This window comes from Urocitellus parryii, chromosome 6 (genome assembly GCF_045843805.1).
Source record: "Urocitellus parryii isolate mUroPar1 chromosome 6, mUroPar1.hap1, whole genome shotgun sequence".
NCBI classification, from domain to species: domain Eukaryota; kingdom Metazoa; phylum Chordata; class Mammalia; order Rodentia; family Sciuridae; genus Urocitellus; species Urocitellus parryii.
In genome coordinates this window covers 177,842,158-177,859,071 of record NC_135536.1, presented here as the reverse complement: position 1 = coordinate 177,859,071, position 16,914 = coordinate 177,842,158, and the positions used below count along the sequence as shown (strand labels likewise).

The following is a 16,914-nucleotide window of genomic DNA, read 5'->3' as shown; positions in this document are numbered from 1 at the left end:
TGTTATGGTCTTATTTTTAGTGAAACAATGTTTCCCTTTTCACTGCCTATGGAGTTGCTTGCCAAATTTAAAAGTCAATTATCACCTAATTATAAAGTCAACTAGAGCCAATAAATATACTAATGTATATCCACACTAGCTTCCCTTATTTTCTTTCTTTTTTTGGTTGTAATTTTGTTTTAAAATAATTTTACATTTAAAATTGCGACAATGATAGTTGTTTTGGTAGTTCCTTTAAAAAGTTAAAAATGGAATTACCATAAGAGCTAGCAATTCCACTGTGAGGTATACACCCAAAAGAATGGAAAGTTCAAAGAGCTATTAGTACACCTACATTCTTAGGAGCATTATTTACAATAGCACCAAAATGGAAGTGATTCAAATGTCCATCATCGGATGAATGGCTAAAACATATGTTAATCCATACAATGAAATATTATTCAGCTATAAAAAGAAGGAAATTCTGGCACATGCTACAACGTGGATGAACCTTGAAGACATCATGCTAAGTCAATAAGCCAGTCACAAACAAAACAAGTACTACTATATGATTCACTTACATGAAGTACCTAGAGTAATCAAATTTTGGAGACAGAAAATAGAAGGGTGAGGGCTGGAGTTGTGGCTCAGCGGTAGAGTACTCGCCTAGTGTGAGCGAGGCCCTGGGTTCGATCCTCAGCACCACATAAAAATAAAGGTATTGTGTCCAACTATAACTAAAATAAAATATTAAAAAAAGATGTTTTGAACGACCAACAATAAAAAAAAAAAAAAGAAAGTAAAAGGGTGGATGCCAGGAGCTGGGGGAAGTGGGGAATGAAGAGTTAGTATTTAGTGGGTACAGTTTCAGTATTGCAAGAAGAGAAAAGTTCTGGAGATGGATGGTGGTGATGGCTGCACACTATGTGAATTGTCAATGCCACTGTATATTCAAAAGAGTTGTTTGGTGCTGCTGTATTTATTTAAAATATTTTTTTAAATAGCAAGAATGGTTCAAAAAAACTAAATACCCTTTGCTCAGGTTTGCCAATTGTTATCATTTGCTTATATTTTCTCTCTCTAAATACACATTGAGTTTTCTAAATAATTTCAAAGTAAGTTGAAGAAACCAAGTACTATGTGTATTTCCCCAGAACAAGGAGATTCTGTTGGAAATACAATTCTATTTTGTTCATCTGCTCAGGTTACCAAGGGTTTCAGTCTGTTTTCTCCTCTTCCTAGCCCCTGGCCCTGCTGCCCTTCCTTCCTTTTTTTTTTTTTTTTTGGTACTGGGGGATGAACCCAGGGGTGCTTAATCACTGAGCCATATCCCAACCCTTTCTACTTTTTTTTTTTTTTTTTGAGACAGGGTCTTGTTAAGTTGCTGAGACGGGTTTATACTCTAAGCCTCCTGCCTCAGCCTCCCAAACTGATGGGATTACAGGCCTGTGTCACCATACCCAGCTGTTTTCTTCTTGTTCCTGATTTTCTTTTGGGATGGTGAGGCCATGGAAGGAGAATGGGTGGGAGGGGAAAAAGGAAAGGGTTGGTTGGGAATGTCTCATGTACATCTTCAATTTTACAGAGGATAGTGTTGACGCTCCAGAAAACGAAGGAGCCTGGCTAAAAATCATACTGCACATGTCTGACTGCCACCTCTCACTGCCCCCTACCTCCTACTAGTGACTATCCCCGAAACCCACAGCCCTGCAGCAACCGTGGAAAACCTTTGTTCCAGCTTTGGTGCTACTTCTCAGCCAACTAGAAACTGTAACTTGGCCCTCATTGCCTGCTATGAACCAGCGCAGATCCATTAGGCAACTCAATGCCCCTGTTGCTAAGCTGTTAAGTCTTAACTCCCCAAATAGCACAAGGGCAATGGGGCCAAACGGCCTCAGGTATGTTATCCTAAAAGTGTTTCTCTGTGATTTAGCCTTCTGGAGTTAGGAAGTGACCCAACTCACCCCTAGACTTTCCATAACTGGAAGATAAAATTTTCCCATGATTATAAAAAAGGAAAAGAAGATTCAAAGAATGCTTTTGCTTCCAATCTCAAGATGGGATCTTGAACATTTCCTATAATAAATGCTGGCAATATCCCCTGTGTTTATTTTTCAAATGGGTTTTTTCATTTTCCCCAAACAGTGGAGGCTTTTAGTGCTGGGAGCTCTATTTTAGGCTGTGTGGCCTGAGCACGCCTCTCCAAGTATGACTATGCCTATTTACATATGGAAACTCATTGCAGAGGGTGAGTATATTCTCTCTAGCACAGTACCAGGGTTGTGTGTACAGAATTTCTTCTTTGAAAACAGGTGGCTCATTTGGGATTGATGAGTAACAGTGGCTTAACAGTGCACAGACTGCAGGGCTGTTTAACTAAGAAGGTGCCAGAGTACAGAATAGCATGTGGACTTCCCGCAAAAACTCCTGGTAGCTGAGTGAGCCAAGACAAGGCCTTTATCTCTCTGGGCCTCAAGTCCTTCACCTACTAAATGCGATAATACTGCCCAGCTGGTTGCCAGGAAATATTTTAAGGATAAGTGATAGGTTTTTGCTATGGTTTGGATACAATTTGAATGTGTCCCCCAAAGGTTCTTCACGTGTGGGAAGCTTGGTCCCTAGTGTGGTAGTGTGACCTTTAACAGGTGAGGCCTAGTGGGAAGTCCCTGGATTATTTGAGGGGTGCTGCCCTAAAGGGATTAAGTTAGTTTTCAAGGGTTAGTTCTTCTAAGAGCAAGTTATTTTAAAAGAGAGAGCCTGGCCCCTCCCTCTTTGGCTTCCTATCTGCTCACTTTGCTCTCATGCACATTCCCTCCTCTGTCATGCTATTTGCCATTTGACACAGACAGGGAGACCCTCACCAGTGTTGGCACCATGCTCTTTGAACTTTTGGATTCCAAAACTGTGAGCTAAATAAACCTCTTCTCTACAAATTACCCACCTCAGGTATTTCATTACAGTAATGGAAAAATGGCCTAATGCACCTCTGTAGAGTGCTTCATATAAAGCCTGGTATACACTGGGCACTCCATACCTGAGCCCAAGTCCTTCTCCTTTTTCTTTTTGTCTAGGGATTGAACTTGGGGCTTAACCACTGAGCCTCATCCCCAGCCCTATTCTGTATTTTATTTAGAGACAGGGTCTCACTGAGTTGCTTAGCGCCTCGCCATTGCTGAGGATGGCTTTGAACTCACAATCTTCCTCCCAAACTGCTGGGATTATAGGTACCATGCCTGACCCTTCTCCTTGATTCTTTACACTGTGACTCCCTGGACCCTCTGATCCATGACTACATTAGTGGTAAGGATCTTTACAGGATGAAACCTCCCTACACTGCCCTTCCCAATCTTCTCTTAAGCAGCACCCTCCCCCTCAGTGTCTATTAATAGTTGAGTGAAGACCTCTGCTTTTCCCTGCCAGCCAGTTTTTCCCCACCCCCAGGCTAATGTCAACATTAAGACATTAGCCTTTCACTTAGAGAAGGATGTGGGTGAGATGTTAGCCACGCCCCTCCCAACCTCTAAAGGCTCAGTTGCCTATTTCATTGAATGGGAAGGGATTTCTGGATAGTCAGATAGATCCTCATCAAAAAGATGCTAATAACCTCTAACATGTACTGAATACTCCTGTGTGTGATGGGACTTCACGTTTGTAACCCAAATATAATGGGGGCAGGCATCAGGCTGTCCACTCCCTGCTTGGGAATTCACAGAAGTAGTAGCACCACATCACTGTAATTAAGAGTCACTCAAATGTTACACATTCTCAGGCACAAACAGCTCCCTGAGGACCTCTGCAGGCTCCCTCCCACTCAAGTACTTCTGTGGCACTTTGCTCTTCCTCTGTTCTCTCTGGAGTTCCTGAAGCCCAACACCCTACCATTTTTCTTCAGCAGGGTCCTCACCCAAGGGTGTCCTTCAAGTCCATTTCCTCACTGGATACTCCCACAGAAAACATGTTCTGCCTTCGTTCTAGAAGGTTTTTCTCTCACTTTCCAGGAAGGGGAGTCCAGGAATCTTGGAGAATGAAATCTTCCATAATGTTATATACATGCCACCTCTTTTAATACTCAATAGTCATTAAGTGGCAAATCTGGCAGGACCTCATGGTCAGACGCATAGCCAGGTAGCTGAAATGTTATAATAAGTGCTCTGTACAGGTTAGCTCTTCTCCCTGGCTCTGGCCATGTTAAGTCTGTTCAGAAATCCCCGGAGCTCCCTACTAGAACTTGAACTTTAGTCAGTGTCTATAGGTTCACTACCTCTCTGCCTTCTGACATCCACATGCAAGTCTGAGGGGGAAATAAATTCATATTCTTCCTTTTCTGGTTTACAGTATATAAAGAATTTTAAATAATAATAAAGAACATGCTTTCAAACTATACTCCTCATTCATGAAAACCACTGATCATCAAACTTGCGCATTTTTCCATCGGGGAAACTAAGGTTCAGACAAGTTTGCAAGGTGCTCAAGGGGGTCCACAGAGATAGAAATGGAGCCTGATTCCCAACTCAGTGCTCAGTCTGTTCCTTGCCAAGGGTGGAACATGGGGGTATGGGAGGGCTCCTGTGCTACCATGGCCTCTGCCAGGTCCTACAGTGCTCATAAGCTAACATATGAGGTTTCTTTTTGTTTTGTGGTGCTGGGGATTGAACCCAGGGCCTTGTGCATGCAAGGCAAGTACTCTACCAACTGAGCTATATCCCCAGCCTACATATGAGGTTTCTTAAGGAGGGAGGTTGCTTGGCACTTGGACTCTGGTGCTGAGGCTGGATGGAGAGAGGAACCCTGAGTTTTGGGCCCAGGTAAGTAAGTAATAGCCCCAGACTGAGGGCCCCCAGAGGGACTGAGGATCCCTCTCCAACTGTAACCCTACTGCCTGCCTCATTGTATCTGACCTGCTTCCACTCTCCCAGGGTGCTTGATCCTCATCCTTGACCCAGGATGCCTGCTCCTGTCATGCTATCAACCTCTGATCTGCCTCCTTATATTCCTCTCCCCCACAGTCAGACCCTGTCTAAGTGACAGAGAGGATCAGTCTGTAGCCTGCAGGTCCAACACAGTCATGTGTGTTTTGTTTGAATGACACTGTCCAAAAACAATTTGAATTAGCTGCTTATGTTTAGAAACCAATAGGAATCATCTAAAATGATGGATTTCTTGATTCTCTTGAACAATCTACAGACTGGCAAGAGCAGACCTGCTTTAATTTCTGGCATGGCATCAACTGCCTGGGCTGAAGGAACAGTTGCTCCAACTGGATGGAGAATTGTCAAATTGGGTGCCCAACATCCCATCATTCTATGGCTTCTCAGTTCTACTCCTTTATTCAAACTTGTCCAACCTTGAAGGCATTTGTATTCATAACCATATTATTGACCACTTTGATTTGAGCCTTGTGCCTCCCAATCAGCTCTCACTGGATAAAATCCTCCCAACCCGAGACTCCCACTGACAGTCCACCACCCACAACAGCCTCATAATCTATTCCCTCAGCTTAGCCCACAAGTGCCAGGGGAATCTGTGCCCCAGTTGCTGCCCCCAATACCTCTCCAGACCCCTGGCCCAGCCCTCTAGGAACTCCCTTCCAAGCCCCATAACCCCCATGGTGGTCATTCTGAAAACACAGAGAAGAATCTGACATCTTTTATTGATTCTAAAGAAGGACTCCTGCATTCTTATACTGAGGAAGGAGTTCTTGGATTTTGTGCCGGGGTGCTGAGATGGCTTGGACGATCCTCAGTGGGGGGAGGTACTTCTGGGATGCCATAAAAACGGGATGATGTGGCTTAACTTTCTTGTTGACACTACACAAATCCAGGATCAGAGACTTTGGCTTGTAGATGCTTTTCTTCTTGGGCCCAACTGGGGTAAATGGTGGTATTTTGCGAGGCTCCACGAGCAGCCGTACTAGGTCCTTCCGAAAGATATTCCAGCTGTTCTCCTTGAGCAATCTCTGGCACATGTCATCATCACTGAAGGGTAGGACAGAAGTTGAGGTCTCTAGCTAGCTCCTCCCTACTCTTGCCCTTCAGCCTTTCCTCCTGCCACTCTTTCCCATCCCTAAATACAGGAACCCAGTTCTAGCTCTTTGCCTTTCTCCAGGCTCCTGTCTCCTACTCTACCTTTCTATGACCTTCTTTGCATAGACCTATGCTTTCCCCTGCAGTGGTTACAAGCCATATGCAGCTACTGAGTACCTGAAATGTGGCCAATCTGAATTAGGGATGTGCTTTGGGTATAAAACATACACTAGATTTCAGAGACTTATAACACAAAAGAATGGAAAATATTTCATGAATAGTTTTTATATTGATAAAATGTTTAAATTATAATACTTTAGATATACTGAATCTAAAAATAGATTATTCACCTATTTCTTTTCATGTCTTACAATGTGGTTTTCGAAACATTTAAATTATATATAGGATTTCTAGCCATCCAAGAAATATAAATCAAAACCACAATGAGGGCTGGAGTTGTAGCTCAGTTGTAGAGCGCTTGCCTAGCATGTGTGAGGCACTGGGTTCAATTCTCAGCACCACTTATAAATAAAATAAATAAAACTTTTAAATAAAATAAATAAAACTTCATCAACAACTAAAAAAAATCTTAAAAAAAAATACAATGAGACACCACCTATACCCACTAGGGTTGTTACCACAAAAAAGACTGACAATGCCAGGTGTGGTGGCGCATACCTGAAATCCTAGTGGCTTGGGAGACTGAGGCAGGAGGATCACAAGTTCAAAGCCTGCCTCAGCAACGGCAAGGCACTAAGGAACTCAGTGAGACCCTGTCTCTAAATAAAATACAAAATAGGGCTGGGGATGTGGCTTAGTGGTCGAGTGCCTCTGAGTTCAATTCTTGGTACCCATCCTACTCCATACCCCCCGCACCCGCAAAAAAAAAAAAAAAAAAAAGACTGACAGGAGAGCTAGAGATATAGCTCAGTGGCAAAGTGGTTACTTAGCGTGCACAAGGTCCTGGGTCTGATCCACAGCACCAAAAGTGAGGAAAAAAAGACAGTAATAAATATTGATGAAGATTGTGCAGATATTAGAATGAGGATTTTGCTGTATGGATGTAAACTGCTATGTAGCCATTTTGGAAAATGGCCTGACAATTCCTTAAGAGGTTAAACACAAGTTACCATATGACCCAGCAATTCATTCCTAGGTATATATATAAGAGAAATGAAAATATATGTCTATAAAAAACCTGTACAATAATGTTCATAGCAGTATTATTTATAATAGCTAAAAAGTGTAAATAATCCAAATGCCCATCAACTGGTAAATATATAAATAAGGTGAGATATATACATATTGTATGACTCCATCTATATAAAATGTCCAGAACAGTCAAATCTAGAGAGACATATCATAGATTGGTGGCTGCCTTGGACTGGTCATGGTGCTCTGGCCCTACCCAGGCCCCTTTCCCCATAGAGAATGGGGCAAACATGCATAGAATGGAATGGACTTAGCATTAACTGATTTATTTCCTTCTGAGACCACAGCAAGGGAAGGATGCTAAACTTCCATTGATTTGCCTGTGCTTGCCTACCTAAAGGGACAAGCCTAATAACTAACAACCTAGAAGGTTCTTCTGGCTAGATGATAATGACCAAGATAAAGTCAATTGTGATCCCAGAGATCCACCGAAGAAAACATGTAGAGGTCCTTTTGGTATCGGTGATGTTCCAAAACCAGCTCATAACCGTTCACAAAAGCTAACAGTGTGAATTCTCTTCTCAACTCCATGTTGAATGATATCAGGTTGGTAGCTTGAAACTGGCCATGGTGGGCATATGTACACCACAAAAATCAGCAAGCCTTGCCAGTCAGGGTTTTCTCCAGCCTCCTGGAGAGCTGGTACCAGCATACTTCTAGTTTCTACTTAAAAAGTTCCCATTAATTCCCAATTTCTTACAAAATGAATAATAGTATCTGACTTTGACCTACTACTTATCAAGTGTCAAGCACTTTATATTGGTTAACTCATTTAATCTCTATTTCATAAATATAGAAAGTTAGGGCTCAAAAGGGCTAAGGAACTCACTAAAATCTATGAGGGGTAAGCATGGGATTCTTTTATTTTGGGACCCAGAGTCCAAGTTGATACAGACAAGATTCCACATCATGTCTGGATGATGATGGTCACATTTGTTTCTAGTCTACTCTGTTACTAAGCAGGGCAGCTTTCCAGAGTCCTCTGCCTGGGAGTTCCATTCCAATCCCCTGCCTCACTTAATGATTTCTTACGTCTTCACAGGCTTTGACACTTTAGCTCATGTGGCTTTTCACCACTCTGGGGCAACCCCAGCATTGAATCTTGTTGTTTACTTGATTTGGAGGAGCCTCTTCATTTTGGCCTTTGAGGATTCCTCTGTCTTTCCTATGAACTGAGATCTCCATTTTGTTCTACATGCAATGGCCTGGGTTGTGTATGGGTGATTTTTAGGTTTCTAGCCCATGGCATTCATAGGGCTGGTGCCTCTGCCTGACTGATTTTAGGACCTCAAGTCCTTAGTTAAAACTTAAGAGATTTGAGCTACATAATGGATATGTTTCTGGCCTGCTTTGGCAGTCTAAAAAAGCATGAGTTCAACCTGCCTGTCAGCATTAGAGATGACTAAAGCAAAGCGCTGACTTGGCAGTACAGGCACCAAGTGCTCAAACATCTGTGGAGGCAAGTCTATGTGAATCTTTTCAGAATTTCAATTCCACAAAAATTAGCTGAAACCACCCAGGGCCAGCTATCACTCGAGGAGCTTAGATCTTTTTCAAGTAGGTCAGTCTGAACAGCCATTTTCCATATTGGTAGTGCACAGAAAACAGAGATGCAGCACCTCTGAACTGGGAGAAGTCAACAGTGAGTCTCCACTTGTTTTTCTCATAAAATTCCTTCAATTTTTTGTCACATAAAATTTGCTCATTATTATTCTTAAATCCACTCATTTCTTTTACTTAAACATCTACTTTAGCTCTTTCCTGAGCAACAAAATCTACCAATCTCGAGGTTAGTAAGCTCATCCTGTTATTTTTCTAACACACACTGTCAAGGTTAAACATGTCAATCTGTGCACCATAGAACATCATCTTGCAAACCTTCTGTGGAATGTGTTTCATACTTTGGGAAACAATGATCTAGTCAATTTTTTCTTGTTCTGCTGATTGGACTCTGAAGTCTGAGAGGAAATGACTTGCCCAAGATCACAGAGCTCTCATATAGAATTATGAACTTATTGGACACACTGCAAGAATCTACAGATCTGAGCAGGCTGCAGTGGCACACACCTGTAATTCTCAGCAACGTGGGAGGCTGAGGCAGGAGGAAAACAAGTTTGAGGCCAGTCTCAGTAACTTAGTGAGACTGTCTCAAAATAAAAAATAAAAAGGACTAGTGAAGTTGCTCAGTGGTGAAAAAGATTCTACAGATCTGCCTGCCTCCACACCTCCTCTTTCTCTACCACTGGACTAGCACTTGCTTCCAACACCTGCTGGCAAAACCAGGTAAGTTTATGTATACTACCAAAGACATAGTGGTAGCATATATATAATTTTGTACTGCTCCTTCCATGTATCACTAGCTTATCCACTTAACATTCCAGTTATGGAGTCATTAAACTTATCATCTTTTAATAAGACAGGGATATTCTATCAAGGGAATGTACTGCTTTTCTTACTATCTCCTTATGTGTGGCTCAGGTGGAGGTAATGGTGGTGATTTTCCTATTATGAATATGACTGCTATGAACATTTTAATGCTTGTAGCTTTCCCCACATTTTGGCTTCCTAAGGACAAATTCAGGGATGGATCACTGCCTCAAAGGGTAGGATCATATAAGGCTAAAATTAACCATGTCAAAAGGAATATGAAGCTAAAATTATCATCAAAAGGATTGAGCCAATTTAGAATATAATAACTACCAGTTTCATTTCACTATTGTCAGCATTCAGTATTACTGATTTTTTCCTCCCTCCCTCCCTTCTTTCTTTCTTTTACTATAACAACAGGCAAAAGCTCGTTCCTTTGATCTGATGGGACTTACACACTGCCCAATACTGACCTGGGGTACTCAATGTCAGACCTCAACAACTTCTCTCTTGTCTCTTCATCAATCATTTCATAAAATTTTTCTTTCCTTAATCGAATCAACTCAGTTCCCAGGCTCACGAGAATCAAGGGCCGCATGTCACGACGGCTCTCTGGAAGGAAGGCCTGGTGAAAGCCCTAGAAAGAAGTAATCACAGAAAACTGGACCTCAGAAACCAGTCAGTTCTACCAGCAGATTTTCTAGATAGCAAAATAAGGCCTCAAATAAGAGGTGAATCCACTGCAGTCACTGAGCTTGTGATGGGGAGGGGAAGTCCAGGGCTACTTTTGCTACTTGACATGACAGTCTTCTGATTCCTGGAATTAGAAAGCCCTAAGTGCTTTCTCCATGGTCCCACCCCCACAGAGCAGGCTCTGTTCCAAGAACTACACTCATACCACTGCTTCTTGAGCTTTCTCCAATATCCAATCTCAACTATCTTTTTTGAGACAGGTTTCACTCTGATGCCCAGGATAGCCTTGAAACTCTGTGCTCAAGTGATCCTCTGCCTTGGCCTCCTGGACTAGCTAGAACTAGCCATCTCACTCGGCTTTCAACTCATTTTTGGCAAGCAAGCTTGTTTTCTCTCCCTCAGGACTTAGGACAAAAACCAAAAAGCTAGTCCTTATTTAGACATCCCCCTTTTCAGCCACCCCTTACCCCATCCTTTTCTGTAGGCCCCAGTCCTCTCTGCAGCTTAGTATACCCCCTGCTTTTTGGCTTGGTTCATACCTTATTGTATCTGAAAATGAGATGGAGAGCCATAGGCATACCTGCTTGCTTTACAGAGTAAGCCTCTTTATAAGGAGACACTCTGGAACTGGCTGAGCAAAGCCAAGAACCCTTGTTGCTATACTCTTAAATCCAGTGCTCACACTTTAGCTTCTTGGCTGGTTAATTAAGACTCAGGTAGGGAGGGAAGAAGAGGCTACTGGCCCCCCAGAGCCTCCAGCACCCAGCTTTCTAAGACTCAAGAACAAAAGAGTTCCCAAATCAAGAGACCTGCTCTTTGGAGGCCAGGTAAGATTAATCCTGGCTTCCAAAAGGATATCTACATTTTTCATTTGCTTTGTGGCTTTGGGCAAGCGATACCTCCCTGGGCTGCTGTTTGCTCACCTATGAAATGAAAGTGACAGCCAGGCACAGTGGTGGTGGTACATATCTGTAATTCCAGCCACTCAGGAGGCTAGGCAAGAGGATTACAAGTTTGAGGCCAGTCTGGGTTCAATCTCCAGTACTAAGGAAGTGGGGAAAGGAGCGTGGGCAGGGGGCAAAAATGTTGCTCCTACTATGTGAAGAAAATACATACAAATATAATCTTCACAACTGTCCTATTGTATAGGGATCATCCTCCTTAGCTGCAGAAAATGAGGTTCAGAAAAGAAAATTTACTTGTCCACAGTCATGTATTTTATATTCCCAACAACGATAACACTGACAACAATTGTTATGGTTTGAATATGAGGTATCCTTCAAAAGCTCCTGTGTTAATGCAGGAATACTCAGAGGTAAACTGATAAGATTAGGAAAGCTGTAACCTAATCAGTCCATCCTAGTTGGAATGGACTGACTGGGTGGTAACTGTAGGCCATAGAATTAACAGTAGGGGTGTGGCTGGAGGAGGAGGGTCATTCACTGGGGAGTGCCCTGGAAGGGTTCATCTTCCCTGTAGTCTCTTCTCCACTTACCCCTCTGCCTCTCTCTGCTTCTGGCCACCATGAGCAGAGTAGCACTTCTTTGCCATGCCTTTCTGCCAGGATGCGCTGCCTCACCTTGGGCCCAGAGCGATGGATTCTGTTGTCCCTGGACTAAACATCTTAACTTTGAGCCAAAATAAACTTTCCCTCCTCCAATTCATCCTTGTCAGGTATTTTGATCACAGCATCACAAAACCTGATTAACACAATAACGAAGGTAGCACCAGCTAACATTTATTAAGCATCCACTAAATTACAGGGCCTCTTGTAGTTTGTGGTTATATTTTTATTTATTTTTTTTTAATTTTTTATTTTTAATTTATTTTTTTTATTGGTTGTTCACAACATTACAAAGCTCTTGACATATCATATTTCATACATTAGATTGAAGTGGGTTATGAACTCCCAATTTTACCCCAAATGCAGACTGCAGAATCACGTCGGTTACACATCCAAAGTTTTACATAATGCCCAATTAGTAATTGTTGTATTCTGCTACCTTTCCTATCCCCTACTATCCCCCTCCCCTCCCCTCCCATCTTCTCTCTCTACCCCATCTACTGTAATTAATTTCTCTCCTTGTTTATTTTCCCATTCCCCTGACAACCTCTTATATGTAATTTTGTATAGCAATGAGGGTCTCCCTTCATTTCCATGCAGTTTCCCTTTTCTCTCCCTTTCCCTCCCATCTCATGTCTCTGTTTAATGTTAATCTTTTCTTCCTGCTCTTCCTCCCTGCTCTGTTCATAGTTGCTCTCATTATATCAAAGAAGACATTTGGTATTTGTTTTTTAGGGATTGACTAGCTTCACTAAGCATAATCTGCTCTAGTGCCATCCATTTCCCTGCAAATTCTATGATTTTGTCATTTTTTATTGCTGCATAGTACTCCATTGTGTATAGATGCCACATTTTTTTTATCCATCTATTGAAGGGCATCTGGGTTGGTTCCACAGTCTAGCTATTGTGAATTGTGCTGCTATGAACATCGATGTGGCAGCATCCCTGTAGCATGCTCTTTTAAGGTCTTCAGGGAATAGTCCGAGAAGGGCAATAGCAAGGTCAAATGGTGGTTCCATTCCCAGCTTTCCCAGGAATCTCCAAACTGCTTTCCAAATTGGCCGCACCAATTTGCAGTCCCACCAGCAATGTACAAGAGTACCCTTTTCTCCAGTTTGTGGTTATATTAAGTCATTTAAGTCTCACAAACACAATGGCATGGTTCCCTATTTTGTAGATGAGGATGCTGAGGTTAAGAAAAGTGTCCAACATTATACAGCATTAAAGCAATAAAACCATTCTTTTTAACATTTTTTATATTTATTTTTTAGTTGCAGTTTGACACAATACCTTTATTTATTTATTTATTTTTATATGGTGCTGAGGATCGAACCCAGGGCCTCACAAGTGCTAGGCAAGCACTCTACTGCTGAGCCACAACCCTAGCCCCAGGGGCACTCAACCACTGAGCCAAATCCCCAGCCAAATCCCCAAATCCCCCAGGGTCTCATTGAGTTGCTTAGTAACTTATTTTTTGCTGAGGCTGGCTTTGAACTCAAGATCCCCTGTCTCAGCCTCCCAAGCCACTGGGATTATAGGCATGCCACCATGCTCAGCTAAAGCCAGGATTTGAACCCAAGTTGTCTGTTTTCAGAATCCACACTTTTTACCACTATGGTATGAGGAAACTGAGGAATGAAGAGGTTGAATAACTTGCCCAAGACACAAAGTGGCAAAGCCAGCATTTGTTTTGTGTTGAGACAGTCTCATTACATTGCCCAGACTGATGTCAAACTCATAATCTTCCTGCCTCAGCCAAATAAAGCCAGGATTTGAACTGAGGAATCTATTCAGGAGCAGTACTGGCACTCTTCTCCACTGCCAGGTCCATCCCCCATCACACATGAACACATGAACACACACGTGGGCACGCACACACATACATACACACACACGCACATAGCTGGAGTCAGGTCACTTCCTCTGTCTAGATCCTTCAAAAAGCTTCCCAAAGTACGGGGGATAAAACAGAATACTTCATCATGGCTGCCAAGGCATGGACTATCTATCTCACCATTGCTCTGCTTTTTAGCCTGGTCCATTGCTGCCACTACCCTACCTCGTTTACTCTGTTCCATCCATCCTGCCCTCCCTTCCAGTCTCTTCAACATGCTGTGCCTCCTTCCTGCCTTCCTGCCTCCTTCCTTCCTTGCTTGTCTTTCTGTCTGAAATATTCTTCTCCCTTGTCCTGTTTCATCATTCAGGTCTCAGCTTAAACATACTTCCTCAGAGACCTCATTTAAGAAGGTCACCTCCCCACTCTGCTTTCCAGTACTTTCCAACAGCAATTTGCTATTTTTCATGTACTTGTTAGAAATCTGTATACTATGTGTAACCCAACTAGATCAAATACCTCATGAGGCAGGAGTTATGTTGGTTAACTCACTCACAATGGCACCTTGTGCCATGCTTGGGAGCACAATAGATACTCAAGGAATATCTGTTAAATAAGTGCACAAATGGAGTCACAACATTCAAGGTAGCAACTCACCCTGGTGAATTTCCTCATTTTCTGAGAGGCAAAGTGATTTGCCCAAGTCTGCACAGCTAGCAATTAGAAACAAAATCAGAATAATATTCCTCCATCTGTCACCTCTTTGCTGTTCTGTCCATGGCTCTGGCCTGTCCTGACTACCTCTTAGGCCTAGGCCTGCCTATTCCCTGGAAAGTTGGTTCTCCTACACCTCTTGGCTCAAAATCTGGGTCTCTCTGCTCCAAGGCCCCCACCTCTGCTGTTCCCATACTCCTGCTTCCAAGGGTAAGGGAAACATGATAGATTCTTACCTTTTGTAAGTGAATACTCAGAGCTGTTACCCACTCATTTGCCTTAAATGAAGCCAGGGCCTTGAAAGCAGTACAGAGTCTTATTCAAAAGCACCTCATTAAGACTTTCACCAACATTTTCTTCAAAAAGGGTCACATAAACAAGTATTTGTAGAGAGCCTTCTGTGTATGTGGTGTCCTGTGCATAGAGGGGGAGAGGTGGCCAGGTCCTTGCACTAAGCCCTACTCATAACCTTCCCCGGCCTCCTAAGGAATTAAGACCAAACTCCCCATTCTGGCATCGTGAGTCCTCTATAGTACTGGCCTTATTGCTCATGTCCCTTACACAGCCTCCCATCAAGATCACCATCTACCTGCCCTCCATGCTTTGATTCCACCCAGGGTGCCCAAGCATGCCTAGCTTTTCCACCTTGGTTCCCTGTGTCTGTTCAGTTCTGAGCAGCACTCTCTGAAACACTGACAAATTTAAGAGAAGCAGGCAGTAAAGAGGCTGGAGAACACATCACATGAAGAATGACTAGAGAAATGGAGGATGTTTGCCTGAATAAGAAAATAGTTAATGGAACATTGGCACTGTGCCTGGCTACAGAAATGCTGAATGAAAACCAAAACATCATTCTCTAAATATCAATGGGGCCATCACATGGTAAGGAAGCTGATTTCTTCTATTTTCTTTTTTGGGAGGTAGAGACCATGGGAGTAGAGTTACTTTAAAGTTGCAAAAGGCAGCTGGCAAATACCTGTAATCCCAACTACTCAGGAGCCTAAGGTAGGAAGATTACAAATTCAAAGATAGCCTGGGAAACTTAGTGATACCTCGTCACAAAATAAAAAATAAAAAGGGCTGGGGATGTAGCTCAGGGGTAAAGGAAGGGTTCTATCCCCAGGACTGGGGGCTAGGGGGAAAAGTTACAGAAGTTAGATTTTTCTTGAACAAAAGGAAGAATTTTCTAAGAGTTCAAAAATATTCAAATCAGCTTAGAGGGTTCATTCTAGAGGCTGGCTCTCTGATAGTCTTGGGCTGACTTTCCTGTTACACCAACTAGTGAGACAGGACCAAACATGGGGAAGGAGGGCGTGAAGACGGTCTTGGAGCAACTGTAACGAGGCACAGTAGAAAGGGCACGGGGCAGGTTCCCAGACTCTGCATGAGTGCACACAGAGTTTCAAAAGAAAACCTCTCCTTAGGCAGGCTGAGGCCCACTGCTCCATATCTGTTACCACCATGCTATTCATCCTGCCACTCAGCTCCGCACCCTTCACCAGCTTCAATGGTGATTAACTTATGACCAGTCTTGGTTCATCCATACTCACCCCTTTACTATTGGATTAATTTTTTAATGGTCTATTTTTTAGAACAGCTTTAGATTTACAAAAAAACTGAGAAACTAGTATAGTATTTTCATATATTTCCCAACCTGTTTCCCCTATTAATATCTTACATTATATGATATCTTTGTTAAAATGAACAAACCAATATTGACATATTATTATTATGAGGTTAATGCGTTATTTAGATTTCCTGTTTTTAATGTAATGCACTTTTTTTGGGGGGGGGTGATGGTGCTGCATCAAACCTAGGGCCTCTGCCACTGAGCTACATCCACAGCCTACCAAATGTCTTTTTTCTGTTCCATTATCCTATCCAATATATAACTTACATATAACTGTCACGTCCCTTTAGTCTCCTCACAGTTGTGGTAGTTTCTCAGGCACACCTTGTATCTGATGACCTTGACAGTTTGAAGGGTATACATCAGGAATTTTGTGGATGCTCTAGTATTAGAATTTGTCTGATATTTTTCTCACAATTATACTGGGGTTTTGGGGTTACTGAGAGAATGACCATTAGACACAGTGCCATTTTCATCACACCATATCCGGTGGCAACATTATCAACATGATTTATTACTGTTGATGTTTTCCTTGATAACCTGGCTGAGGCAGTGTTTCTTAGATTTAGCCCTTTTCCTTACTGTACTCTTCAGAAGGAAGTCACTGTACACAATTCAATCTAAAGAACAGGGATTATAATGTAATGTTCTCCCTTCTTGAGGGCAGGGTATCATGCTTCAGAATTATTCTGTAGGGAGATTTGTCTTTTCTCCATCTACTAATTCATTCACTATTGATTTATTTATATCATGAATGTATGTCATTCATTTATATCAGTATGTCATGGACGTTTATTTTATACTTTAGGTTTACAATCCTGTACTGCTTTATTTTATTGCTCAAATACCTTTGGCCAGCAGGGGTTCTTTACAGTGGCCTATGCCCTTTGACATGCCC

The 16,914-nt window shown here is 42.4% G+C and overlaps 1 protein-coding gene across 2 annotated transcripts in view; it reads right to left on the bottom strand.

Moving 5' to 3' along the window:
• Positions 1-5,622: 5,622 nt before the first annotated feature.
• Positions 5,623-16,914, bottom strand: part of Cnbd2 (cyclic nucleotide binding domain containing 2) — a 53,174-nt gene continuing 41,882 nt past the window's right edge. For both annotated transcript variants that reach the window (XM_026383276.2, XM_026383275.2), the window contains 2 exons: positions 10,055-10,218; positions 5,623-5,954 (listed from right to left, as the gene is read on the bottom strand). In XM_026383276.2, the coding sequence (XP_026239061.2) occupies positions 5,636-5,954; positions 10,055-10,218 (483 nt within the window). In that variant the 3' untranslated portion in view covers positions 5,623-5,635. The remainder of the gene's footprint in view (positions 5,955-10,054; positions 10,219-16,914) is intronic.